The sequence below is a fragment of the Ambystoma mexicanum genome, chromosome 1p, assembly GCF_040938575.1.
Source record: "Ambystoma mexicanum isolate Mex_15411 chromosome 1p, UKY_AmexF1_1, whole genome shotgun sequence".
Lineage (NCBI taxonomy): Eukaryota > Metazoa > Chordata > Amphibia > Caudata > Ambystomatidae > Ambystoma > Ambystoma mexicanum.
In genome coordinates, this window is record NC_090921.1 from 1351198736 (window position 1) to 1351226636 (window position 27901).

General features: G+C 42.2%; 1 protein-coding gene across 2 annotated transcripts in view; it reads right to left on the bottom strand.

The window, feature by feature from the left end:
* Window positions 1-27901, bottom strand: part of LOC138454312 (sulfotransferase 2A1-like) — a 496796-nt gene that overhangs the window by 336463 nt on the left and 132432 nt on the right. For both annotated transcript variants that reach the window (XM_069607033.1, XM_069607032.1), the window contains exon 2: window positions 17951-18107. In XM_069607033.1, coding sequence (XP_069463134.1) covers window positions 17951-18107 — 157 coding nt within the window. The remainder of the gene's footprint in view (window positions 1-17950; window positions 18108-27901) is intronic.

Below are 27901 nucleotides of genomic sequence, written 5' to 3' on the forward strand. Positions count from 1 at the left end.
AAATGTTATGATACAAAAAACAGTGCAGAGAGGCAAGGACTCCATGCTAAATTCTATATTTATTGTCTCGGGAGGATAGCGCAGGGGCAACATGCTCACCTTGGAAGCAAGACGACACAGAGAAACACAGGTTCGTGCTTAGAAACCTCTGGGTATTAAGCGCATTATATCGCTTTTGGCAAAGCGCTGAACATAGAACGTATTTATCATAAACAGAAGTCGGTAATCCTTTATCGACCATGAAGGGCTGAGATGGCCTTGCCAGGATTCGAACCTGCAACCTGCGTATCACGCACAGATTGCAGCAACGAGTGCTCAACCGGCTGAGCTATCTTATTGGCTAACATCCTTCAGAAGTCAGTTAACTGAGTATCAACTGATGCATACTAATCACAGTGCCTAGATGTTGGACGAACCATGTATGAAGCGCTAAATACAGTTAAATACCCATCTGGATTATCACGGGGACGGGTTTTGCTGAGTTTCTATTTCCATTACAAATGTAACTTTCATTTATTTTTTTAACAGCGCTTCCATTTGAGTCAGGTTTTGGATGTAGTCTTAAAGATTTGAGAGGTTAGAACACCTGTGATTGGTGTAATGACAATAACTCACCCTTGAACAAAGACTCTGCTGCCACTGACAGTTTATAGCAATGTAACCCATTGACTGCAAAGTTGAATGGATGTAAACTAGACCGTGCATAATCATTTTACACACTGTTTTTATAGATAAGTGTAAAAATGATCTGCCTCTGCATGATTATGCACACAATTCAGGAACTCGGAAAAATACAATTGTGCAATACTGTTTTGCTTTCACTGGAAAAAGCACCATTTGTTACAAAATATTAATTCTTAATTGTGAGTTTTCCATTTTTATTAATTTTACAATATTAAAATGCTAGGAAAATAAATATGCACAGTGCTTCCGTTTGCAGCAAGCAACACAGCAGAAGCGGAATGGAAAGAAACCATTCCTTTTGTCACAGTGTGCAGTTTCTTTTTTTGAAAGGCTTTAGATAAATACATTCTCTTTCAGAGGCGTTTATACAAGGCTTGCAATTACCTCCATGCAGATAAAAATCAAAACAAGCTTTCTGGTTTCTGTCAAGTAACCTGACCTTTGCACTGCCCTCTGCTCTAAACTTGTGTGTAAATGTACACAGGAAAATAATAAAGCTGGCGTATTTACAAGATTTTCATGCGTAAAAAGGCCTGGTACGCACCTTATCTGAAGGCCTGTTTGCAGCAGCTCCTCAATCAGTATATGAAATCCAATGACAAAGTACACATTTAAATATTGCAAACTATGGACTCCTGTCCAGTGCACAAATGTACAGGACTACAAGGACATTCATTAGCCTGCATTTCTGGACCTGATAGCAAAAGCAATTTCCACCATATCAAAATGTTAGCAACACACCATTCTACTGTAAGACATCTCATTCACAAACTGCACTATGCAAAAAGTCCTGCTTTAGCACTGGAACATTTAAATGACATTCTCCTACATGGTACAGCCAAAGAACTGCTCGAAGAAATAGACCACACCCAAAGAAAATATTTTGGAACTGAAGAGCACTTACAAAAGCCAGTAACTTTAGAAAAGAGTAGCGACAACATTGCAGATGTCAACCTTCTATTACACACATACAAAAAAAAAGAAATGTTTAAAAGCAAATCTGCTGAAGAACTAAAGCAAGTATGTGTGTGTTGCCACACAACTTTTTATACAAAGAGCACCAAAACTGTATATATAATGTACAAAATAGAAGACAATGAGGAATCCCAATGGTTCCAATTAGCTCTCTACCTTGTAGCAGAAAACAAATACGAATTTACTAACCCCTCAGTACTGTGCACATACTGCACTGCAAAACTTGACAATAACCAAATGCCTTCAAGGGCTATCAGCAATAACTTGGAAATATTGCCACTGCCAAAACCACTCCAACAGTTTAATTTGTATGAGAGCATTATAATCCAAATAGTACACCCATTTCAAGCAATAATTCGCCTCCAACCAAAAACAGCCAAGTTGCCTCCCTCTGAATTACTGAAAAGCATTTGTTGAAAAGTAGTTTATTTGACATTAGATCTCAAAGAAAATGTAGACACTCTAGGAGTGCAACAGCTAATAGATCAATCTTTGATTATCCTAGTGAATGGTGCACCTACAAAAGACACAAGAAATTGGCAGCAACTAGTGGACTTAAACAAAGTTAGAGATGCCCTGCAATATCTTAAAAAACAACAATGAATACTACGCAGAAAAAATCCTAGTTCGGGAAGATATCTCGCGCTCACACCATACAATTTGTCTATAGTTTTGCTGTTATAAGTCCGATGTCACTATTTCTCAAGATAAATCAAAGACGTCACTCCAAAAAATCCATTCTCATGATATTCCACAAATTAGTGTGCTTTTAATTCGTCAAGGAAAAAACAGCCGACACGTGTTTCGACCACCGGTCGTTCTCAAGGCTGCACAAAGTTATAAAATCATACAATACATAAATTAATCAAAAACCATACCATACCATATAGTGCCCCATGTCAGGTCAGGATGTGGGAATGAGTTCACGCCATGATCAAAAAGTATTAAGTCGATATCAAGGGAAAGGACATAAATTAAAGCCACAAATTAGTATTTCTTTCAGTACTGTCTGAACATAACACTCTTATTTAAGACATAATTATAGGTATATCTGTTAAACTTCACAATGCTATTTTCATACATATTCCAGATTAGTCCATATAGTGTGAATATTCCTCTTATGATTTTAACCCTCGCACATAAAAACCAAAGCACTAAAAACCTTTAAAACCTTCAACACCTTGTGAAGCCATTCTAACATAAGCAAAATGTGATTATCAGAAATAATATATAAATTGTGGTTATGTCACCATTCCCATGTTAGTATAGTGTTAAACAAATATAAATTCCAAGTTGGGCTTACCCCATACGTGATTTATTATATTTGAATCTCTAAATTGCGATTATAGTGTCAGTTGTTCACACACGGTCCCTACTTTGAACAACTGGAAAATCCAATCCTATATGGAAATATCCCATAGTTATTGCACTTTGAGCAAAGAGGAATCAGAAGCATTAGAGGCTTTAGCAAAGGATAAATCAATAACTATCAAAGAAGGGGACAAGGGGGGGTAACATTGTTGTGATAAATACCAAGGATTATATTACCATGGCTATGTCTCATCTGAATACCCCACAATGTTATACCCCTTTGAAATCTAATCCCACTAAGAGAATTGTAGCAGAACCTTTGGAGTTAATACAGATATGGTATGACCGAGGTTTTCTAACAGAAGATGAAAAGATGTTCTTGACTAACACCATGCCAACCCTTTATTTTTTGCCCAAAATACATAAGACCTTTGATACTTTGCCAGCAGTCAGACCGATAATGAGTGGCATAGGGTGGGTTACAGAGGGCATGTCCCAATATCTGGATGAAGCCCTGCAACCTTATGTTGTCAAAATGAAATCCTATATTAGGGATAGTGTACATGTCTTACAATTCTTTAAGGCTCTTAGATGGGTATCTGATTATCTCTTGGCCACTTTAGATGTCTCAGCGCTTTATACGAGTATAGATCATGAACTAGCAGTTCAGACATTGGATTTCACTTTTAGAAACTCATCTGCTTCTTACATGCACCATATTCATATGCTCAAAAGTTTCTTGAAATTTACTTTAGACAATAATGTATTTATCTTTAATGAACGATACTATGCCCAGGCCAGGAGTGTTGCCATGGGTGCCAAATTTGCACCATCCCTGGCAAACCTGTTTATGGCTCAATATGAAGAAACACATATTTATGACCAAGAATCATTCATAAATAATCTAATAGCATGGAAGAGATTCATAGATGATGTTTTAATAGTTTGGAAAGGGTCCCTGGAATCATTTGAAACCTTTGTGGCACATACTAACAGAAATCAATTTTGTATTAACTTTACCTGGTCAGCGAGTCCATAGAGCATTGATTTTCTTGACTTACATATCTTTGTAGAGAATGGACAGATTCAAACTAAAACATATCGTAAACCAACGGAGGTCAACTCAGTTCTTTATGCTCAAAGCAGTCATCAGAGGGCTACAATTGACACTATTCCAGCTGGGGAATTTTATCGAGCCAGGAGAAATTGTAGCTTGGATTTAGATTATTTAAATGAGTCAAAGTTGCTCACGGAGAGATTTAAAAGTAGAGGGTACAATTTGAGATGCATATAGAAAGCAGTTGACAAGTATAAGGAATGTAATCAAGCTGAACTCCTATATGACCATGCTAAAGAGAAACAAATAAAAGAACATATTTCTATTATTACACAATTCTCACAGGATTCCTCCATACTCTATAAAATGGTGTCCAAACACTGGGATATTTTGAGACTTGATAAGATCTGCTACCTTTTCTTACAGAAAAACCCAAGTTTACTTTTACAATGGCACACATTATTAAGCAGAAATTGAGTCCTTCCTTTGTGAATGTTAAGGAAGATAACACTAAAGAAACTTGGCTGAGTAGAAAAAATGTTTTTTTCAAATGTGGCAACTGTAACCATTGTAAATATGCTCATGCGAATTGCGATTCATTTACTGATGCTAATGGAGTGACAAACAAGATCAAAGAGTTCATTAATTGTAAAACGTGCTATGTTGTTTATGCCATTATCTGTGTATGCGGAAAACTCACTATTCGCCAATTGAGAGTTAGAATAAGGGAACACTTGGCTAGTTTAGGAAACACTGATCCAAAATCACCATTGGCCATACAATGGCAGGAACAACATCAACTTGATAATCAGGAGGAAATAAGATTCATTGGACTTATGCAAATGAAGATGGGAAAACGAGGTGGTAACCTTAGGCTCAAATTGAGACAACAAGAATGTAAACTAATTTGCTTTTTACGGAGTACCATATTTGGCCTTACCAAGGATCATGAGATGCATGTTCTTTTATGAAACATTGTTAAGAAACAATAACTAATCCGTGAGGTTTACTATTTTTCACATTGTGAAGCCATTCTACCCTACTCTAGGATGATGAAATTTTGATAAGTATATATGAGCACGGTGGGAGGTTTGTAATTGAGATGCATTAATGCCCCTTTAAGAAAGTGAAACCCTTTTTTGTTTGGCAAAACCCATCTGTTTGAGTAGTATACACGTATGAGTACAATAATAATCAATGAACGGCAAATGATTTGAGAAAACATGCCAAGAATGGCATATTGAATCTTTGGAGAATTAAACTAACGAGCAAATTATACTGATTAGGACAATTTTATATGAAAACTATACAGCCAAGCTTATTAATATGAGGAGATGTAGATCCATAAGAACTGTATTATCAAAATAGTTTTATGTAAGTGATATTTATTTATAGTATGGAGAATTAAAATCAAGTATGAGCTTTGGCACATATGGTAATATACTACCAATAAAGCTGGGGGCAAACTATGCCGCTTAAAAAGTTAATGAAACTATTGGTTGGTTACAATGCAAAAATCAGCGTGTTTTAGCACACATATTGCTAATGGAACTGGCGGCAGGAGATGCCGCATACAGCGTCAGAAATACTAAGTGTTGTTTACTTCTGACGTCACGCGTACAATTATGCGTGACATCATCATGGTGCGGAGGGCTTTTACCCGCATTGCAGTGCATTTAAGAGGACACGATTTTCGCAGGAGCTTTCTATAGCAATCGGATGTATGGGATTTAACCCACAGATTGGACGAGATATGTACTAAATAATATGTTTAGGACAGGAAGGGTTCTCATGCTTTCATTTGCAAACCGGGAGGTATTTGAATGATAAATGTTGACAAAAAATGTTGGCATTGACATAACATTTAGATAATCGCCAAATTGGACTAATGGTGACACCAAATTGTAAATCTAAAGATCTTGGTTTTTTGTCAAGGCTTTTTTAGAATAATAGCATATCTAGTTTAAATTTAGATTTGAGTTTAATCTATTATCTTCTAGGAACTAATTGGCAATTGGAGCCTATATACTACACGGACAACAATATGGGAGCTATCAACGTATCTTTCATATCTGAATTATCAGATCCACTCGTACAGGTAGGTGAGATATCTCCCCTTTTTTACTGATACCAACATTGAGTTTTCCTTTTACTCTTTAAAGTGATTGTGCAATAACTATGGGATATTTCCATATAGGATTGGATTTTCCAGTTGTTTAAAGTGGGGACCGTGTGTGAACAACTGACACTTTAATCACAACTTAGAGATTCAAATATAATAAATCACGTATGGGGTAAGCCCAACTTGGAATTTATATTTGTTTAACACTATACTAACATGGGAATGGAGATATACCCACAATTTATATATTATTTCTGATAATCACATTTTGCTTATGTTAGAATGGCTTCACAAGGTGTAGAAGGTTTTAAAGGTTTTAAGTGCTTTGGTTTTTATGTGTGAGGGTTAAAATCATAAGAGGAATATTCACACTATATGGACTAATCTGGAATATGTATGAGAATAGCATTGTGAAGTTTAACAGTTATACGTATAATTATGTCTTAAATAAGAGTGTTATGTTACTGAAAGAAATACTAATTTGTGGCTTTCATTTATTTCCTTTCCCTTGACATCGACCTAATACTTTTTGATCATGGCGTGAACTCATTCCCACATCCTGACTTGACATGGGGCACTATATGGTATGGTATGGTTTTTGAATAATGTATGTATTGTATGATTTTATAACTTTGTGCAGCCTCAAGAACGACCGGTGGTCAAAACACGTGTGGGCTGTTTTTTCCTTGATGAATTAAAAGCACACTAATTTGTGGAATATCATGAGAGTGGATTTTTTGGAGTGACGTCTTTGATTTATCTTGAGAAATAGTGACGTTGGACTTATAACAGCAAAACTATAGACAAATTGTATGGTGTGAGCGCGAGATATCTTCCCGAACTAGGATTTTTTGTGTATATTTGTTACAGACTTTGTGGGGAGTTTGAGGGCATGGTATCACTCGCTGCCGACCTTTTTCCTTTAAAGACTTAAGAGTGGTCATTAGCGCCCACAGGTTAAAGTGATCCCACAAATTTCAAGAATACTACACAGAAATCATCATTGAAGAAAACCTGAGGGTAACCACCGAAATAATTCAGGATTCCTCAGCAGCTGGCCAATTTGTACTTCCAGATCCTACTACAGCCTACAATATTTTAGACCATTGTACAATTCACTCACTGCACTCCAAAGACAACATAGACGATGGACTAGAAACATATCAAATGTGGCCAGCCAAAGGATCTCCAATCAGCATATGGGAAAAAAGTGTAGAAGCACAATCCTTTCCTCTACTTTTTCCTACTGGAAAAGGTGGAAGGTACGATGAAAGATGCACACAAAAAACAGCATCAGAATACCGCTCTTTACGAATGTATTCTGAAGACCCCAGATTCAGACAAAATGTTGAATACATATTCAACCTCCTCTTTGAAAGTGAACTCGCAACTCTATGTTATGGAGTTGCACACATGAAAACAGTTTCCAATTTTCAAAACATGTCTGGTACACAGCTGCTTCAAAATGTGCAAGAGAAAGATGAAGTTTTACAGTTAATTATTACAAATCTCTTTGCAAATCTGAGTCATATGAAATAATACTGGTTCTGACGTCATGCAGATGTACAGTGTATGCTACGCAACCTTGGCCCACCTATATTGTTTGTCACTTTAAGTTGTGCAGAGTATGCATGGGAAGACCTGCACGACTTCAAACACATAGCAAACGAAAACAAAGCAGGTATAGATATGAAAAAACGAGGATAACTCTGCTCTCTTGATTCTGAGATGCATCAAAGTACTTCCATCATTGCTTCATTGCCATTCTGCACTTCATTTGTAATAAAACAGTTTCTCCCCTCGGACAAGTGGAACACTCCTTTTGGAGAAAAGAATATCAAGCCAGAGAAGCACCACACATCCACATGCTTTTGTGGATTAAAGATGCTCCTAAATTTGGTCAGGACAGTGATGCCACTGTTTTGCAGTTCATTCACAAATATATCACTTGAGAAATCCCTTCAGAAAGTATACATAGCGACCTACATGCACAAATGTCGCAGTTTCAAAGACACAAGTGTGGCAAGTATTCTCGGCGCAAATATAAAGACAAAGGCAAATACTACACCAAATGCTGCTTTGCTTTCCCTAGACCAGTTTCAACAGGACAAGTAAACAGCTTCATGTCTTCAGTTAGGCACAGTGTGAAAGGCAAATCACCTAAGAACACATACTGCATAAAAAGAACAGAAGCATCAAAGTACATCAATGATAACAATGCAATCATTGCCCTCCTATGGAATGCAAATACAGATTTGCAGTACATTGCAGACAATTCCACTGCAGTCGCATGATATATCACAGAATACTTAACCAAATCAGATAAAACAGAGCTGAAAGACCTCTGGGATGGCATATCATCTGACAAAACACTGTCACAGAAATTGTACAGCTTTGGCATACAAATGCTCTCCCATATAGAATGTGGCTGCTACAAAGCCGCAGACTGTTTAACCGGCACCGACTTTTATGGGAAAACTGAAAACATAGTCTAGCTAAGCTTTGGTCCTGTTGCATCCAGGAAAAAGAGTTCTCAAATCATACCAAGACATAGGAACAATAGCCAAAAATGATCCTAACAGCCAGGACATTTTGATAAACAACATATTGGACACATACTACCCAAACAGGAGTACTGCTTTGGAAACCATGATGCCTATACCACATAGCCCAAAACTTATCATACAAACATAATATTAAACCAGATGAGAAAAAAGTTAAATATATAGTCAAAGGTTGTGAGGGCTGCCTGGTTAAACTTACCAAACACAGCCTGATAAATTATATGAAGCTATAATTAAAAACTCCTCAACATAAAGAACTGAACTACATGGCCCTAATGCAACTTTTTGAACCATGGAGAAAAGAAGAAGATTTATTAGACAGACATGCCTCCTATGAAGATGCTTTCAATGCAAATGAATGCACTATAACAGAAATAAACTTTACGCACTATAAAAACATGTTGGACATCGAACGCCAACAAGAAGAAGAACTTCAAGAACTTCAAGCACAACTAAATATAGACACTAAATATAGAGCAGTCATCCTTCTCTGACAGGAAGCCAAGAACCACTTGGACAGCCACCCATAGCAAATGAGGCAGAATTAGCCATGACTGAAGTAGAAAATAAATACCATGTGTCAGTATGAGCAATCTGCAGAAGACTTTGCTCTACTGAAATCACAACTAAACAATGAGCAGCATCGCATTTTCCTACAAGTAACTGAAGAAGTTGAACATGGTGTGCAGCATGAAACTAAAACTTGTACCGGTCAACACTATAAACCTGTACTGCTGTATGTAAGTGGTCATGCTGGTTCAGGCAAAACATTCTTAATAAAAAACAGCAGCAAGTTCCTCCAACAATTGACAAACAACATGCTTTCAGCTGTTGTAACTGCCCCCATAGTTTTAACTGCCTACAACATAGGTGGTGTCACTTTACACTGTTTGCTACTCCTTCCAGTAGAACACCAAAATATAAAAGACTAGTACAAACTTTCAGCAGAAGCTTCTATGGAGCAAAGCAGAGTTTTGAAACAAATGAAAATGCTCCTAATAGATGAGGTGAGCATGGTCTCCAACCTATTTTTGGCTTTGTTTCACCTCAGATTACAAGAGGTCCTTAAAACAGACTACGAAGAACTCTTTGGAGGAAAACACATTATTGTTTTCAGAGATCTCTGTCAATGAACACCAGTGAAAGGTGAACGCATTTTTAAAACCTTAGGACACAAACTGTTCTGTAAAACTCTTGGCAGCATAGGAAATGTAAATCTCTGGCACCCTTTCCAATACAGAGAACTAACTGAAAACATGCGTCAGTCTGTAGACCTCACCTATGCCAACATTTTGGAAAGCATTCAGATTGGTGTACTATCTAAGGAAGCACAGTCTATCTTAAATACCAGTCGCATCCATGAGCTATTCGGGCATAACACATGTGCTACTGATGTCATGGAACAATTAGTACACAAAAATGTAAACTGTATGTCCTTAATGCCAACTCTAGCAAGCTTTGCACAATTCAATGAAACAATGCTGAAAAAAGAAATGCAACCACTAGTGCAATTTACTCCACAGACACACTGGACGTGCACTGTATGACAGTACCTATGTGTGAACAAGCCAAAGCACAACTAAATACCTCTGAAAACTCTATCTCTAACACAGCTAGTTTGAAGAAAATTTTAGCATTGGGCCTCATTACAAATGTGGCGGAAAGGCGACAACGGCACTGGTAGTGCTACTGACTCTGTCCCTTCCCCCTGACTGGCTGTTGGGTGGAAGTTCCATATATGGTGTTGTTGTGAAGTCCAGGCCAGACTGGATGGATCCTTCCCAGTGACTGTATGTTGTGGGTACACCCTGTGGGTTGGACCTGGATGAATGGAGCGTGTGTCGAATACGCATTCTGTGTTGTGATTGTCTAGTATCTGGTGTTTGACACAATGACTGAGATAGCCCTGCCCGAAACTGGTATGAATGCAGTGTGCAGTGTTGAATGGCTGGGTACTTGTCCCAATACACATACATTGTTGTGAGTGTCTGGAGAGAAGTGAATGGCCTGAATGCACTATGCACCTGATTGGATGCCTGCCTGCATGAATGCCCTTCTGACTTATTGGTTGCCTGAGTGTGACCCAGCGAATGAATGGGAGATCAACTAGTATATCAGGGGGCCTCTCACTGCTAGAATTCGTGTTCAGAAGCTGAAGAGAAACTGGAGTTGAAAATGAAGCTTAACCTTGAAGCCCTGCTGGAAGAGAAGTCTTGCTGTTGCTTTACTTCATCAATCTGAAAGCTGCTGTGTCTCCAAGGACTGACGCAGAGAGGACCTGGTAAGGCACCATCTTCCCGAGCTGTGAGGGACCATCGTGCAACAGCTGATCTTTGCCAAACCTCCCTGGTAGACAGACCTATGACAGGCTGCCGACCGGAGATAGGTACTGCTGCGGAATCCCAAAGAGAAGCGCCCGGACTGCTGTCTGCCACCGCCAACGACCGCTGTCCAGACCAGAGCCGCTATGCTCCCGTTACCTTAGAACTTTCGATTCACAGATGCGCTCATCCGCACCGCGGCCTGCCTTATCCCACTAGGAGAAGGCCAGGCCATCGACGCACCGAGGAGCCAGTCGACGCACCAAGGAACATCCGCTGGTGGGTTTCCCGCCAACCGAAAGACCACAGAGATGCCGACGACTCAATGCCCTTGCTGGGCCACAGTTCCTCAAACTCTTTGCAGTCCAGAACTCTCAACATTGAGGTGCCCCGCACGCCTCTTCCTTGCAGGACATTTACGCTTCCCCGTCGACGAGCACCGCTAGGAACAAAGCTGCCGCTTCAGCGCTGTAGTTCACCGTGTTCATCGCCGGACGTTCGACGACCCGTGGCTCCTGCCTTAAAGGGAGTGCACTCAAGAAGGGTCATTGATTTCCCGACGAGGAACTCTACAACACAAGGTACTTTGGGGTTGCTGAACTATTGGAAAGATTCTTGTGAACAATATATGGACTGGGCTTGTGATATATCTTTATTCTACAGGTTGCCCAGGTGGGGGGGATCTCCACACGGAACTGTGTCTAACAGTAGAGGCCAGTATTCTGCCTATTGTTTTAATCATCTTGCTTCCCTCCTATATCTATTGTTGGTTTTCTTTACGAACTGATTTGTGTGACATTTAACTGTACAGTTGATGCACTTTAATGAGATCTAACAGTTATAGTGGTACCACGTAAAACTGTATATTTGCCATTGTAGATAACCAAGCACAGAGTGAGTTATCGTGATATTGTACATAACCTTGAACATTAATTATATAAAGACTGTGTTTTAACTAATACAGTGTGTGGACATTCCTTTGCGGGTACTTGGGGACTACACTGTACTTAAGAACCAGCCTGCATCACCTCCTGAGAAGCTAGGCCTTGATTGCTTGTCCATTGCTACCACAATAGAGAATCTTGGCTGGGGTCCTCTGTGCCTCTCCTCTACCATATAGAGAGCAGAAATACAGACACCCCCTCCAGTCTTTACACTGGTGGCAGAGGTGGGATGCGTAAGGTTTTAAGAATCAGTGTATAACCGTGCCACTTACAAAATATCTGCACTTTGTTAAATTGAGGTTTAGTTGTGTACGTGTTAACTGCATTACAAGCAATGGAGTCTATTGCAAATGGTAAATTGACTAGGATGAGCTTAGAGGCTCTCCATAGAACTTGTGAAGCCAGGGAGCTAGACTTTGTGGATAAGTCTAGGGCTGAGCTGATAGCTGCCCTGGTGGACTACCAGACTGATGGTGAAACTCTTGATAAGGGGAGGAATGCAACCAATGAGGTCTCCGCCCCTGGGGTTGTCACTGAATCTGATTCTGGGAATGCCACCATTCCTGCTGCCTCTGTTCCAAACCCCAGCACTGCCCTTCAGGGGGAAGTCCTGAAGATTGAACTTTTAAAATTGGAGCTACAACGGGAACAGTTAGACTTTCAATACAAAAAGTTGGAAACAGAAGCTGAGTTGAAGAAAGAGGAGTTGGCACTGCAAGTGATACTCAAAGATAGGGACACTGAGCACCAAAGAATCCAGCTAGAGTGGAGACGTCAGCAAGACCAGTTGAGAGTGGCAGGTCCCCAGCCAATAGGTTTATGAAAGATTTGGTTGGTGTGTTTGTGGATGGCTCAAATATCCTCCAATGAATTGAAGCGTTTGAAATGGCTTGTGAAATTCATGATGTTGATAAGAGAGATTGGGCTAAGTGTTTGTTAAGCAGAGTGCCTCAGACTGGATATGACTGTATTCTGAAACTGAGTGTGGAAGAAAGGGGTCAGTATGAGTGCATGAAGTCTGTTTTGATTTCCAAGTTTGGCAAGACACCTACCCAATACCTTAAAAGGTTCCGGGATTTTAAGAAGAGAGAGAATGTGTTTTGGGTTGACTCGGTGAGTGCTGCGCACATGAACATGATGGGGTGGATTGATGGTTACAAAGTGAAAACGTTTGTTGAATTGTCCCACCTGTTGTTTTTTGAGCATTTTTCTGAAGCCTGTTCACCAGAGCTGTGTCAGTATGTTGCTAACCAGAACTTTTTGGATCCCTTTAGGCTGGCCAGGCTGGCTGACATGTGGGTCTCCCACCGGGTATCCCCTAAGGACTCCATTGGGAAGGACAAGGACAAAGAAAAGGGGACCTCTCAGAAAGCTGAGGTGTCCCAGAAGCAATCACAGTCAGGTAAGCCAAAACCTTCCTCTCCTAAGACCCAAAAATCTATTGGGGATATGTCATCTGTGGGTGGGAATACGAGTAGTGGTCTACCTGCTGCAAAGCAGGCTCCCAGTGGTTCCAGTACTGTACCCTGCATTCCTGGCACTTGTTGGGAATGTGGGCCTCTGGATCACAAGAAGGGTGACCCCAAGTGTGAAGGTAAGGCACTTGGAGTACAGACTGTCAGCCTGAGCTACCCTTACCCCATGTCTGAGGTGGAGGCCACTGTCCCCCCCTCCTCTGCAGGGATCACATTTGGTGCTCCTGTAGAGATTTCCTTAGTGTTCCTTGGGGCCTGGGACCAGTACGCAGAAGTACTGGCAACTATCCCACAGAACACCCTTAGGTTTTTGAGAAGTGTCCTCTTGAATGGCCCACCTTCTACTGGCTTGAGAGACACTGGGGCAAGCATGACAGTGGTGGACAGGACCCTGGTCAAGCCAGAGGACTATGTAGGTGCTTCTCTGAGAACTACCAGGTTAGCTGGTGGGCCTCCCAAATTATCACCTGTAGCCTTAGTCACACTCATGATTGGAGACAAGACAGCAAAGCTTCCTGTCCTGGTTCAGGACAATGTCCCTGCTAACATTCTGTTAGGAAATGATCTAGTGGAGTTGGGGTTGATCTTGATGGTCTCCCCATGGCTGCTGCTGCAGTCACTAGGTCACAGGTGACACAGGGTCGGGCTGTGAGTCACGTACCCGAGCCAAAGGCGAGGCCTAAGGCAAAAAGATGGAAGAACAAGGCCACCTCTGTGAAGGGGCTCCTTCTCTTCCTGCTGTTCCTACAGCACCCGTTGGGATCCATGCTCCGGACAGGCTGGTTCCAGTGGAAAACCCTAACTCAACTCCTGAGGGAGAAGAGACAGAAGACTCTCCTGTGGGAGAGGTTCTCAACCCAGAGGATCATCCCAACCTTCAATGCTTGTTAGCTGAAGGGGGACCCTCCCGGGTGGACTTCTGTAAGGGACAGAGAGAGTGGCACTCTCTCGAGGGTCTGAGGAAACAGGCCCTGTCCCAGGCACAAGGAGAAGTGCCCAGAACCTTCCAAATCTATTGGGAGGGTGAGCTCCTTGTTAGTGAGCCCACTAAGCCTGAACCTGGTGCCCTCAAGAGGTTGGTGGTACCCCAAGTTTACAGGCCCTTCCTGCTGCAGTTGGCGCATGAGGTGCCCTTAGCTGGTCATCTTGGTACCAAGAAGACTAAGCAGAGGCTCTCTGCCCATTTCTACTGGCCTCGAATGGGTGTAGAAGTGGAGTCACACTGCAGGACCTGCCCAACTTCCCCATCGACGAGCACCACTAGGAACGAAGCTGCCACTTCACCGCCGTAGTTCACCATATTCATCGCCGGACTTTCGACGGCCCGTGGCTCCTGCCTTAAAGGGAGTGCACTCAAGAAGGGCCGTCGATTTCCCGACGAGGAACTCTACAACACCAGGTACTTTGGGGTTGCTGAACTTTTGGAAAGATTCTTGTGAACAATATATGGACTGGGCATGTGATATATCTTTATTCTACAGGTTGCCCAGGTGGGGGGATCTCCACACGGAACTGTATCTAATGGTAGAGGTCAATATTCTGCCTATTGTTTCCATCATCTTAATTCCCTCCTATATCCATTGTTGGTTTCCTTTACGAAATGATTTGTGTAACATTTAACCGTACAGTTGATGCACTTTAATGAGATCTAATAGTAATAGTGGTACCACGTAGAACTGTATATTTGCCATTGTAGATAACCAAGCACAAAGTGAGTTATTGTGATATTGTACATAACCTTGAACATTAATTATATAAAGACTGTGTTTTAACTAATACAGTGTGTGGACATTCCTTTGTGGGTGCTTGGTGACTACACTGTACTTAAGAACCAGCCTGCATCACCTCCCGAGAAGCTAGGCCTGGATTGCTCGTCCATTGCTACCACAATAGAGAATACTTGCTGGGGTCCTCTGTGCCTCTCTTCTACTATATAGAGAGCAGAAGAACAGACACCTCCCTCCAGTCTTTACACTGTCCACTTCTATACACATACCATTACAGTACTTCACCCAGTGGACACAATCTTGGACTCTTGAGTACATCGCCACCGGCCATGTACCCAAGACTCTAGTAGCTGGTCACAATCACCACAGCATAACACAGCCATACACCCAACAATCGGTACACCAGCCACAACTCACACACATAACCCAGCCACCCAAGGCCCTGTCCACTTCTATACATACAGTAATCCAGTACGTGCAACCAGTCAGCACACTCTTGAGTCCAATAAGCCAGCCACCTGAGGCACTGTCCACTTTTCAACATATACCATTACAGTACTTCAATCTGTGGGCACACTCTTGAACTCTTAAGTGAACGCCTCCAGCCATTACCCCAAGACTCTAGTAGCTGGGCCATTCACTACAGTATAACACAGCCATGCTCCCAACAATCGGTACACTGGCCACAACCAACACACATAACGCAGCCACCTGAGGCCCTGTCCACTTCTATACACATAATATTCCAGTACGTGCAACCAGTCATCGCACTCTTAACTCCAATAAGCCAGCTACCTGAGGCCCTGTCCACTTTTCTACACACACCATCACAGTACTTCAACCAGTGGACACACTCTTGGACTCTTGAGTGCATCGCCTCCGGCCACACACCCAAGCCTATAGTGGCTGGCCACAATTACCTCCCACTACATACAGTATGATACACCCAAGAATCTTGAGACAGTCCAACAACCCACCAGACACAGACCCTGTCCACTTTTGTACACATAATATTACACTACTTATAGCCAGTGGACAGACTCTTGTGTACATGGCCTCAAGCCATACACCCAAGAGTCTAGTAGCTGGTCGCAATTACCATAGTATAATACAGCCATGCACCCAATAATCTATACACTGCCATAACCCGCACACATAAGCCAACCACCTGAGGCCCTGTCCACTTCTGTACACATAGTATTCCTGTACTTAAACCAGTCAGCACACTCTTCAATCCAATAAGCCAGCCACCTAAGGCCCATTACACTTTTGTAGACATACTATTACAGTACTTCAACCAGTGGAGCTTCACTTGAGTACATGGCCTTTGGCCATGCACCCAAGAGACTACTAGTTAGCCACAAACACCACAGCACAATACAGCCTATTAAAAAACACCCTCATATCATCTGCAATGCACTTCCCTACCCTAAAGAAGCCTGCTTGCAGTCACCAGATAAAGTGCTAACCTAAGGGACCTACCCGCGAACTGCTGCGGTGTCCGCAGACACCGCGGACACAACACTGTCTTCTTCCACCTACACAAATACATCATATTAACCATCTTTCACTCCGCCACCCTTTCCAGCCCCTCTTCCCACCACCACATGCCCAAAACATGTTTTGAGCTCCTACTGCGGCTGCGGTATCCGCAAATATCTGTGGAAACAACATGGCGGGCGTTTCTGAAAATGATGATGCACATCACGCTTCCCTCCAGCCAATCAGCGGGCACGTCATGTGTCCATGGACATCCCGCAGTCTGCTGGGCCAATTGGAAGTCCAGTCTGCGGAGCGAACAGGGAAATTAGTCTGCAGAGCTAGATATCACTACTTTTTTCAGACCTACATTTTACCTGTTTTTAAAAAAAACACTGGACCGATTTTCAACAAATTTACAAAAGCACGCTTTCAGGACCAAGCTGCCACTCCTGCCTCAAATTTGGTGAAAATCCATCCATCGGTTTGGGCTTTAGGCGTGAGCAAAGTTTTTCTCCATTGAGTCTATGGAGAAAAAAATAATAATTTTGGAACCCTCTTATAACTTTGCCCCCCTTTGACGAAACCTCACCAAACAAATTGAGAGCGGGCTATATACTTTTTATGCAAAGTTTGGTGAGTTTTCGTCCAGGGGGAGTGAAGTCATAAGCTGCCCAAAAAGTGATCTTCCTATGGGTTTAGCAACTTAACCATAACTACAGTATGATTCTTACCCCTGCACCACCCGGGAGACATACCTCATTGAATCCAACAATGCTCTCACTTAAAAGCACCTTATCCTTGTACTGTCTCCGCTATCTGTTATTGCCTATGTTGTATTTTATTTTGGTTCAAAATTAAACTCTGTTCTTAAATATTGTCATCAAATGTATGAAAAACACCTCAAACGTAATTAAAAGTCCAGCCTTTTCAGATTATCTGCCGTCATATGTTGTGGACTATGGCTCCAGTGATACCACACCATTGACTCTGATAGCTTGGACTTATGGGAGTTGTTGTTGAAAAAACATCTAGAGATCCCAAAGTAGCCAGACCATGGTTCATGGGCTACTTAATATCACTTTTGCATGTGGCCAGTGGTGATGCAAAATGGATGCCAGGCTGCCATGCAACTGATGGCAAACCACTTGCTCTTATCCATGCCACAGCTTCACCTATCCAATAGAGTAATTGCACAATAAAAGAAGACATAAACCAAGTCAATTAAAGATGAGTGTGACAGGGATTTGGTTTGTGGGGCGAGGATTAGGAGAGCGAAGGAGTACCTTACCAGATTTGGGGTATGTGACATTGAAGACATCTTCGTCGCGGACCTGGAATTCATGTTGCGCATAGTTCAGGGAGTCGACAGTGTTCCTGATTTGAGGAAACTTAATCCCTTCATACACCACATTCTCCTGTGTTATAACTTCAATTAGGTGAAATTTCTGAAAGAGCAGCAAAATATGGGTTGTTCACAGTTACTATTGCAATACACAAAACAATAAATAAATGGACAAGGTCCATGCTACCAGCCAATTACATACCCCAGACCTACCTAGAAAGAGCAAAAACCTTACGACCAGTACATTAAAAAATTCACATTTTACACAAGGCCTTTGCAAAAAATATCTGATTGAGTGTTTCATGCCAGGCTCTTATCCAATCCCAGTGCAATGAAGAAGGACTTATACATTATGAGATAATTGGCTTTAAAACTTTGAAAGTCAGGTGCAAAAACAGTGAAACCTATAGCAACTTTCAGCTGTACTCTCCCTCGGTGACAGTAGTAACAAAATGGGACTTGTGCTGTGAAAAACAGCCAATGTTCTGAATAGCATTTTAGTAATGCCAGATGCTTGGTGGAGAGAAAGAAAACTGTTGCATGCATTGTTTGTGTGAGTCTATGTGTGCAAGACTAGTTGAGCGAGTTTGTTGTTGTCTGTGTATGTGCTAGCGTGAAAGTGTGTGGGTGTGTGTGTGCACATGTGGGTGTCTGGGCCTGAGTGCGAGCATGTGTGCATGCAATGTGTGAATGTGTTTACAAGGGGGCAAAGCAATGCTGATTTCAGTTCTGTTTTCATGCTCAGCTGCATGTAAGTGATTTGAGTGACCATTACTTAGGTTGATAGCTTGTGGCCACATCTTCATGCACATGATTCACAGTGACCATTACTTGCATAGATAGATAGTGGCTGCAAGTTCATGCAATTTGCAGTGACTATTAGCGGCATGGACAGGTTGGGGTCTCTGTCTCGTGCAAGGTATTTACAGTGACCATTACTGGCCTAGCGAAATTGCGGCTGCAGCTTCAGGAAAATGGTGCAAAGTGCTCCTGTGTAATGTCATGTTGGAGGCATGGCATTAGCGTTTGTAAGCGTTACTCTAGAAGACCAACTGTAAATTGCTTTGCTTTTTACTTAAATTTTCTCAAACAATTGTGATATTAAAATGCACCATGTCATGTGGGAGCAACCACCACCCGCACAAATCCCCCTAAATGTTTTTGGGGCTCCTATGCTGCGCTCGGCCACTAAGCCAAATTTGGAGGAACATTTATGCCCCTCCAGTGAAAATATTCACCAAATGTGACTTTATGTGAATTGTGAAATTTACCAGATTTGTTCATGTGTTACCCTAGAGATAGATCCAATTGAATGGCTTATTACATTTTTTTTTTTTTAATTGTGCTGCAAAATGCACAGTTTCAACACATTATTTAAAAACAATTCTTGGGGCAATAACCTCCCCGCCCCCACTCACCCTTTAATTATTTTAAGCTCCCTCTCTACAATTGCTTGCTTGTACTCGTTTTGCGACATAATTAGGCCCCTCCACTGAAAACATTCATCAGCTGTGAGGACTGACCCATGGATAATTTAGAATCCTGCTGTGCCCCACATGAGCCACACGCCCACACAGCACCAAAAGCTGCCTCACCCACTACTTATGGCCAGACCTTTAAAGGGGATGAAAAAGGTTGGGGTCCTTAAAGGTTCTAAAGGGGTGGGCTAATAACAGAGGAGGTGTGATCCAATTATGCAATATTATATTAAATGGACACTCTCATGAACCATTTAAATAATCTAATAAACATTGCCTGTGACACCTCTGAGAACAGAAATAAAATAAAAAAGTTGTTTGTTAAAGAGAAGAACGCCTTCAGCAGGGCGCCTCTTTATTCGATGCACATGGTTTTGCTTCCAATTTTGCTGGCATTAAATGGCATCAGTGATAGATTCAATAATCTCATGATTCCTATTGCAAATTGGCTGATAAAATGTAACTAAAAAAGTTACATCATGTTATTTGATCTGGTACTGATTTCTTTCTCTCCACCTTATGCTATCTTCAAATCCCTCTTTCTTGACATTTATGTCTTTCCCTAATGTTGGGCCCCATTCTGTCTCAATTTTTGGTGCATTCCTCTCTTTTCTATTTCTTTACTCATATGTCTTTATATTTGTCCCCAGCACTTTCTCTAAGCCTCTATTTCTCGGTCTTTTCAGGCTATCACTTTCACTCACCATTTCATTTGCTTACTCATTTTCGCTCTCATTTGTCCTATTTTGAGTCTTTTTCGCATGCTTTCCTTTACTCCATCTTTAAATAGCTCACCTCCCTTCTGTCTCTCCTGTCCTGTTCTTTCCTCCTTCTTCCACATTTCTCTCATCAACCCTAGTCTCGTCATGGTCCAGATGAAAAGGAGATCATCCTTCTTTCAATCAGAAATCAATGGATATGGTACAAAATTCGAGGAATTAAACTACACTCCTTAAGGGCAGTAGAGGATTTCACCCATCCTGGGCCTCTGCCAAGGTGTTTCTCTCTCTACCAGGCTGTTGTTGCCAGTTCCAAGAAGAGAAAAAGGTAAGAAACAGATTTGTGGTCCCACTGCTGCAGATTACTACTCATCCACTCCCCCCATCATATGCCCATGGCCACACTGTTGTAGGCTGAGTGTCTCCCTCCCTCCTCCCCATATAGGTTATACTCTTGTGGACCATCATACTAGCAGATTGTGTAAATGTTCTAATAAGGCTGCACTGTTGCAGGCTTCTTCAAGCACCTAATGAAAATGGCACAGTGTGTAGAAGAAGGTGGTTATGCTGGTGGCTGTGTTGTGGGTCGCTTTGAACGTCTATAGAGACTTCCCAAATGGGTACACTAGGTTGCACTATTGCTGACCTTCCTTCAAGGGGTTGCATGCGTTCTCCCCAGGCTCGTGCTGTTAGGGGTTTGAAAGAGCATCTCTCAGACATTGGGAACCCCAAGTCAGCTGCTGAGAATTTGGACACCTGCATTGGCTCATCAATCAGGCCATCCGTAGCTTTCAGTGGGAAAGATCCAGCATGTAAGCTATGCCTTTACAGTATTTCTGCTAATGTTATTGTTATTGTTATTGTTATTTTGCACTTATATAGCGCCTTATATACCATTGGTATGGTCTGAAGGCGCTGGTAGGTTGAACGCCCTTGGGAACCGAAGTTCAGATCAGTAGAGAGAGTAGGGAGAGTCAAAAGGTGCGTGTGTGCACCGGATATGTGTGCAGCTCGTGCGGTACACATGTAATAGCTGATTCTTATTGGTAGGTGTGGTGGTTGAGAGATCAGGAGAATGTGTTCGTTCTGGCAGGATTTATCCGGAACGGATGTGGCTGCGTTAGGCCTGAGGAAAACGCCTGGCTGGGGGTGTGAGACCAGCAGTGTTTACATAGAATGATGTGGAGTAAGAGGTGGATGTTCGTATGGGAACAGTTATACCGAATGGTGTCATAGTATCTCTGTGTTCTAGTTGAGTGGTGATGTAAAGGAGAGAGTAAGCGTGGGGTGTGGTAAGAATGGTTATATGCTCTTTCAATGTGAAAACTTCTAAAATCGCTTTCCCAGAGAGGCTACCGGGCGAACTTCTAAGTACAATTTTCCATACAGAGGCTATTGGGAACATTTCTAAATTCAGTTTATCAGCGAGGCTATTAGGCACACTTCTAAGTGTAACACTCGCGGAGGCTATTGGGTACACTTCTAAATGCAAATTTTCACAGAGCGTCTACTGGGCTACATTTTTAAGTTCAATTTTCCAGAGAGGCTATTGGGCAAACTTCTACTTGAGACTTTCCAGGGTGTCTATTGGATACACTTCTATAATCAACTTTCACAGATGCTATTGGTAGCACTTCTAAATGCAGCTTTCACAGCGTGGCTAATGGGCACACTTCTAAATGCAGCCTTCACAGAGGATATTGGGCCCATATCTAAATTCAATTTTCCACAGAGAGGCTATTGGGCGCACTATTAACTTCATTTTCCAGCGAGGCTATTGGGGATACTTCCAAATTCAGTTTTCCAGCGAGGCTATTAGGAACATTTCTAAATTCAATTTACCAGAGAGGCTATTGGGCACACCTCTAAATGTAACGCTCATTGCGGCTAATGGGTACGCCTCTAAATTTCACAGAGTGGTTATTGGGAACACTACTAAATTCACAGCGAGGTTATTGGGCACACTTCTAATGGAACTTTCCAGAGTGTCTATTGGGTACATTTCTAAATGCAGCTTTCAAGAGTGTCTATTGGGCACACTACTGAATGCAATTTTCACAGAGTGGCTATTGGGCTCGCTTCTAAATGCATCTTTCACAGAGGATCTTGGGCACACATCTAAATTCAATTTACCAGAGAGGCTATTGGGCACATTTCTAAGCTTGACGGAGAGGCTGTAGGGTACACTTTCTAAATGCAACTTTCGCATGCTAACTTTCACAATTCCATCTAAGAGTGGACATGCTAACTTTCACAATTCCGTCTAGGAGTGGACGTGCTAACTTTCACAGTTCTAGAGTGGACATGCTAACTTTCACAATTCCGTTTAGGAGTGGACATGCTAACTTTCACAATTCTAGAGTGGACATGCTAACTTTCATAGTTCCGTCTGGGAGTGGACATGCTAACTTTCAGAGTTCTAGAGTGGACATGCTAACTTTCACAACTCCGTCTAGGAGTGGACATGCTACTTTCACAGTTCTAGAGTGGACATGCTAACTTTCACAATTCCGTTTAAGAGTGGACATGCAAACTTTCACAGTTCTAGAGTGGGCATGCTAACTTTCACAATTCCGTCTAGGAGTGGACATGCTAACTTTCACAGTTCTAGAGTGGGCATGCTAACTTTCACAACTCCGTCTAGGAGTGGAGATGCTAACTTTCACAGTTCTAGAGTGGACATGCTAACTTTCACAATTCCGTTTAGGAGTGGACATGCAAACTTTCACAATTCCGTTTAGGAGTGGACATGCAAACTTTCACAATTCCGTTTAGGAGTGGACATGCTAACTTTCACAATTCCGTTTAGGAGTGGACATGCTAACTTTCACAATTCCGTCTGGGAGTGGACATGCTAACTTTCACAATTCCGTTTAGGAGTGGACATGCTAACTTTCACAATTCCGTTTAGGAGTGGACATGCTAACTTTCACAGTTCTAGAGTGGACATGCTAACTTTCACAATTCTGTTTAGGAGTGGACATGCTAACTTTCACAATTCCGTTTAGGAGTGGACATGCTAACTTTCACAATTCCGTCTGGGAGTGGACATGCTAACTTTCACAGTTCTAGAGTGGACATGCTAACTTTCACAATTCCGTCTAGGAGTGGACATGCTACTTTTTGCCAGTTTGTGCTCCTGCTCACTGGGATGACTCTGGCATCAGTTTCCACTGGCGGTTATCCTGGTGGGTTTCCCCTGCTGTATTATGTGTGGTAGAGAACCAAGTCTGCTTTCCTTACCTGTTTAGGAGGCAGATCGCAGTACACAAAAGAAAATGGATGTCAAGGTCTACTCCACATTTATGTCCTACGTTAATTCTTATTCGTATGCCATTGGTGAGCCTAAAAGCATATTAAGGTGCATAGGAAATCAGAGGGAAGAAGCATGTGTCTTCTGTCTCTACTTCACCAGACCGTAGAAGATCACATCAGCATCTCAAGAAGCAAAGGTGGCTTTCTAAATCTTCCTCATTTCAAGGAAATTGGTGGTCCAATCTTCAGTGGCAGAAGCTATTCAAAATCTTAAACATCCTCCTGCAGATGCTATTCAAACCCACATTGCTCCTGCTGGTTTGACGGTACGTGAGCCCACCAATTAACTATTCAATGATAAAGTTGCAGGAAAGGAAACAAATCAAGAGAGTGCAGTGGATGAAGAAGAGGGCGTTTTTGCCACCCTCATCACTGTCTGAAAAAAGTGTGTTGAAGCAATTCAAAGATATACCATCTGACAGTTTTCCATTTCATGAAGTCATGGAAAATATTCTACTTAAAGAATGGAAAGACACATAGAAGCCTCTTCCTGAGATATCTAGTCAAACTGTATCCTATGTTGGAGTTTGACATAATGTTCCATGGCAACATGACATTAGACTAACAGGGGACGCGATTGGCCATAACAACGTTACATGAGGGAACGCTGGAAGAAGCAGTTTCTAAAAAAGATTGATAATGCTCTCAAACGTACAAATTCAGCTTTTATCCTGATCATCGGGGCCAAAGCTTATTTGGAGTGTTCAGTCCAATCCACCATGATTGCGTCATATCAAGAAAAGACATACACATGGCCATTGCAGAAGTCATGGAAAAGCAAGTCCAAAATCTCTTTCATGTCCAATACAATGTTTTGAGAGTGGCGTCAAAGAAGGATGATCTTTAGTGGCGGGATGACACCACCTTTGGTTGTGCAAATGGAATACGGAGGCATCTAGAAAGGCAAACCTGATTACATTCCTGCTCCTGTGACGTTTTTTAAGGACAGGAACCATGCCGAAGGAGGGCACTGTGTATAGCCAGTACCACCACTAGATGCTCATTTCATAGCCATGCAAGAAGCACATCAAGCAGAGGGAGAAAATGAACATCCACCACTCTGTTTGCTCTAACACAGAATAACTTAGCATTATGTCACCCAACATCACTGTATACCAAAGGGGGATGTCTGACTCACTTTCTGGAGACATAGCATGTGTGTCTCCACAGTCCCCAACGGATGGATGAAGAGAGTCATATACAAAGGTTATATTGTCTACTTTAGAGTTATCTGAGCAGAGACAGGGATCATAATTACTCCTTTACCAGGCATGTGCTGAACACGGAAGCCCCACTACAGGGTTTTCAAGCATTACTACAGTAGAAGGAAATTTGGAAATTGGCAGATCAGAAGCAACATGGGAAGTGTACTTAATTCCGTTTTTGTTAAAGTAGCCTTGAGCTCAGTGGTTGTGCCTGATCATGGTCCTGAAACAACTCAAAACATTGGTAGGATACCAACCTTTTCCAAATGGTGACTTGAACATAGGTTGTATAAGCAGGAGACCAGAGAGTGTAGGAAACCTCTATCAACCTAGGAGATGCTTACTTGCACATCCCACTTATGAAAGGCACCAAAGAAATGCAAGATTTGTGGTAGAACAGAACATATTCTAATGTCAAGTCCAGCCTTTTGGCCTGGTCTCACCTTCCAGCAGGACTCACATAATGTACTGGCGCACTTGCAAAAGAGATGGGATTCATGGCGAGTGACTATTATTTGCATGGTACTCGGCCTTGCTGGCAATTATGTGGCCGTTTGAAACTTTTATCTGAAATGTGCAGCAAACAAAGATTGTTTGCAGTAAATGGCAAATAATTGTTCCAATGGTCGTGGCTGAGCTGTAGATGGCAGGATTGCACCAAATATGAAGAGTCCTTATGGTGAAATGCACCATTTACCAGAAAGCACTGGAAAAATGTTGTTACCCGTCACCATGGCGTGAGTGCATTTCTCTAAGATCGAGAAAGTTACCTAAGGAACTCGCCTTGCAAATCTTTTGAGATTTCTAAGAATTTGCAAGACACTGGTTCAGGTTCTACTGTAATAGGAGGTTTCCCCCTGTGTACCTATTTTGACTACTGGCTTATACAATCTCTATATACGGTGGTGGCCTTCAAACACATCAGCAGGGTTTGCCATTGTCTGAGGCGGCATGGAATGAGAATCAACTACATTAAATTATCCCTGCCTCCAGACATGAAGCTTCAGTTAATTGAAGCACGCTTAAACACGATGGTGGGTCATAACCTCCCACTTCTACCAAGGTTCCAGAATTTGATGCTCCATCTAGAAGAGATTCTGATATCTAGGATATCACATCAAGAGTATGGCTTCATCTTCAAAGGAATATGTTGCCCTGTACCTTAACAGTGCAATCAGCCAGGTTCTGCTTGAAGAAACAGGTTAATCATCTCCTTGACAGTTGGGTCACATGCTCCGGGAAGTATGAGAATTGGATTTCTGTCATCATCAGAAGTGGTTTAGATTTGATGCAAATCATCTGAATGGGGCCAGCTTGAAACTGGAAGCTCCTTTCATTCCATCCAAGGCTGTCGCCACAAAAGGATGGGGTGCAACAGTTTACAACCATGCAGTGCAAGCCTTATGGTCACAGCTGGACAGCATCATTCAACCGGCTAGTGCTCACTACAGTGTTCAGAGCATGCTTCCACTTCCTGGAGGGGTGCAGTCATGATCCATGCAGCATTACAGTTTGGCTTTTCACATAGGCAGACCAACACAGAAAAGGTCTGTAGGTGACTTAACTGACAAGGATCCTCAATACAATAGCAAAAAGACTGTGGCGCAAAATCCCTTCCTCATGGGATTGCTGCCAGACGATGACAATCATCATCTCCCACTGCAAAAGGTGCCATGTCTGGATCTGTTTGCTTCATAAGAGCGATTCAGGCATGGTGTGCTGCCAATGATCTCTGCCTTAATGCCAGTAAGACTGGATACTTTCCATTGGGAACCCAGCTCCCTCCTTCCCTCTGGTCACCCTCTATGGGTCCCCTCCCCTCACCTCCCTTGAGAGGTAATAAACATTGGCGTCATCTTTGACTCCTCTCTCTCCTTCTCTCCTAACATCGCGGACCTTGCCAAGAAGACCCACTAACAGCCACACTGCCTCAGAGGCATTCTCCCTTTCTTCACCTTCCCCCAGAAACTCAATGTCTCCAGAGCTCTGGTCCTCTCTAGGCTGTACTACTGCAATAGCCTCTTCCTCAATCTTCCTTTATCCTCCCTTCGCTCCCTTAAACTAATCCAGAATAGAACTGCAAGACTTATCCTTTGTCTCAAACCCAGGGACCACATCTGTCCAGCCCTAAAATCGCTCCACGGGTTTCTGGTGACCGATAGGATCAAGTTCAAGACTCTTTGCACTACCCGCAAGGCTTTCTGGGGCCTGGGACCCTGCTACATTCAACTCTCTATCTCATAATACCTCCCTGCTAAAGCCCTTCAGTCCTCTACTTCCAAATCGCTGCAGATCAGACGCTTCCCTAAGCAGAGTGTGGGGGTTAGATCTTTCTGCTCCACAGGAGCCTCCCTCTGGAATGGTCTCCCTGCCCCTGAGGCTTGAGCAGGATCTACTTAAGTTCCAGAAGCTCTTCAAGACCCTCCTATTCTCCCCTTCCCCTGCTAATACCAAAAATGTGCCCAAAAAAAGGAATCAATGAATACTCTTAGCAGCCCACTGGGACCTTTCCCATCAGTTCCAGACACCCAGAGGGTCCTTCATGGCCTTCGTCTCTACGTGTGTGGAACTATTAGTATCTATTATGAACATTTCTTAAAAATTGGACCACTGTTTAGGAGCAATTGTTAAAGGGCACATTGGAATGATGGGTTCTTAAATCATTGCAGTTGTCAACATCTCATTCGCAACTGGATGAGTTCCAACCCAATGTCAAAAGGTTGGAGCAACCCTTTTTCTGATAAAAATCGACGCTGCCTCAAAAATCTAAAAAACCTCTGACCGATTGCTAAGCTATCCTTGATTGCTTAAAGGCTAATACAATGTTGTAATAGGGCAACTTCAAATATTTAGCTAGACCCAGTCTCTTTTTTCATAATTACCATTTAGAGCAGCAAGTGGAACCGAAACCTTGCTCCTCAATATCAGGGGGGAAACTATGGAATATGGCAAACCAGCCTTTTTGTTTCTCATAGACCCCTCTGCAGATTACAAAATGGCCAATCAGGATATCCTGCTTCAGCGTGACATAACAGGCTAATCTGATGACCCTCGCTGGCATGGTTGGCCTCTTTTTTTAAAGACAGATGGTCTTTATGTGTCTATGGGAAATTGGTACACTAAACCTGATTAATGAATGAATAAGTTTTATTTCGAGCATCTTAAATCATTTACATTTAT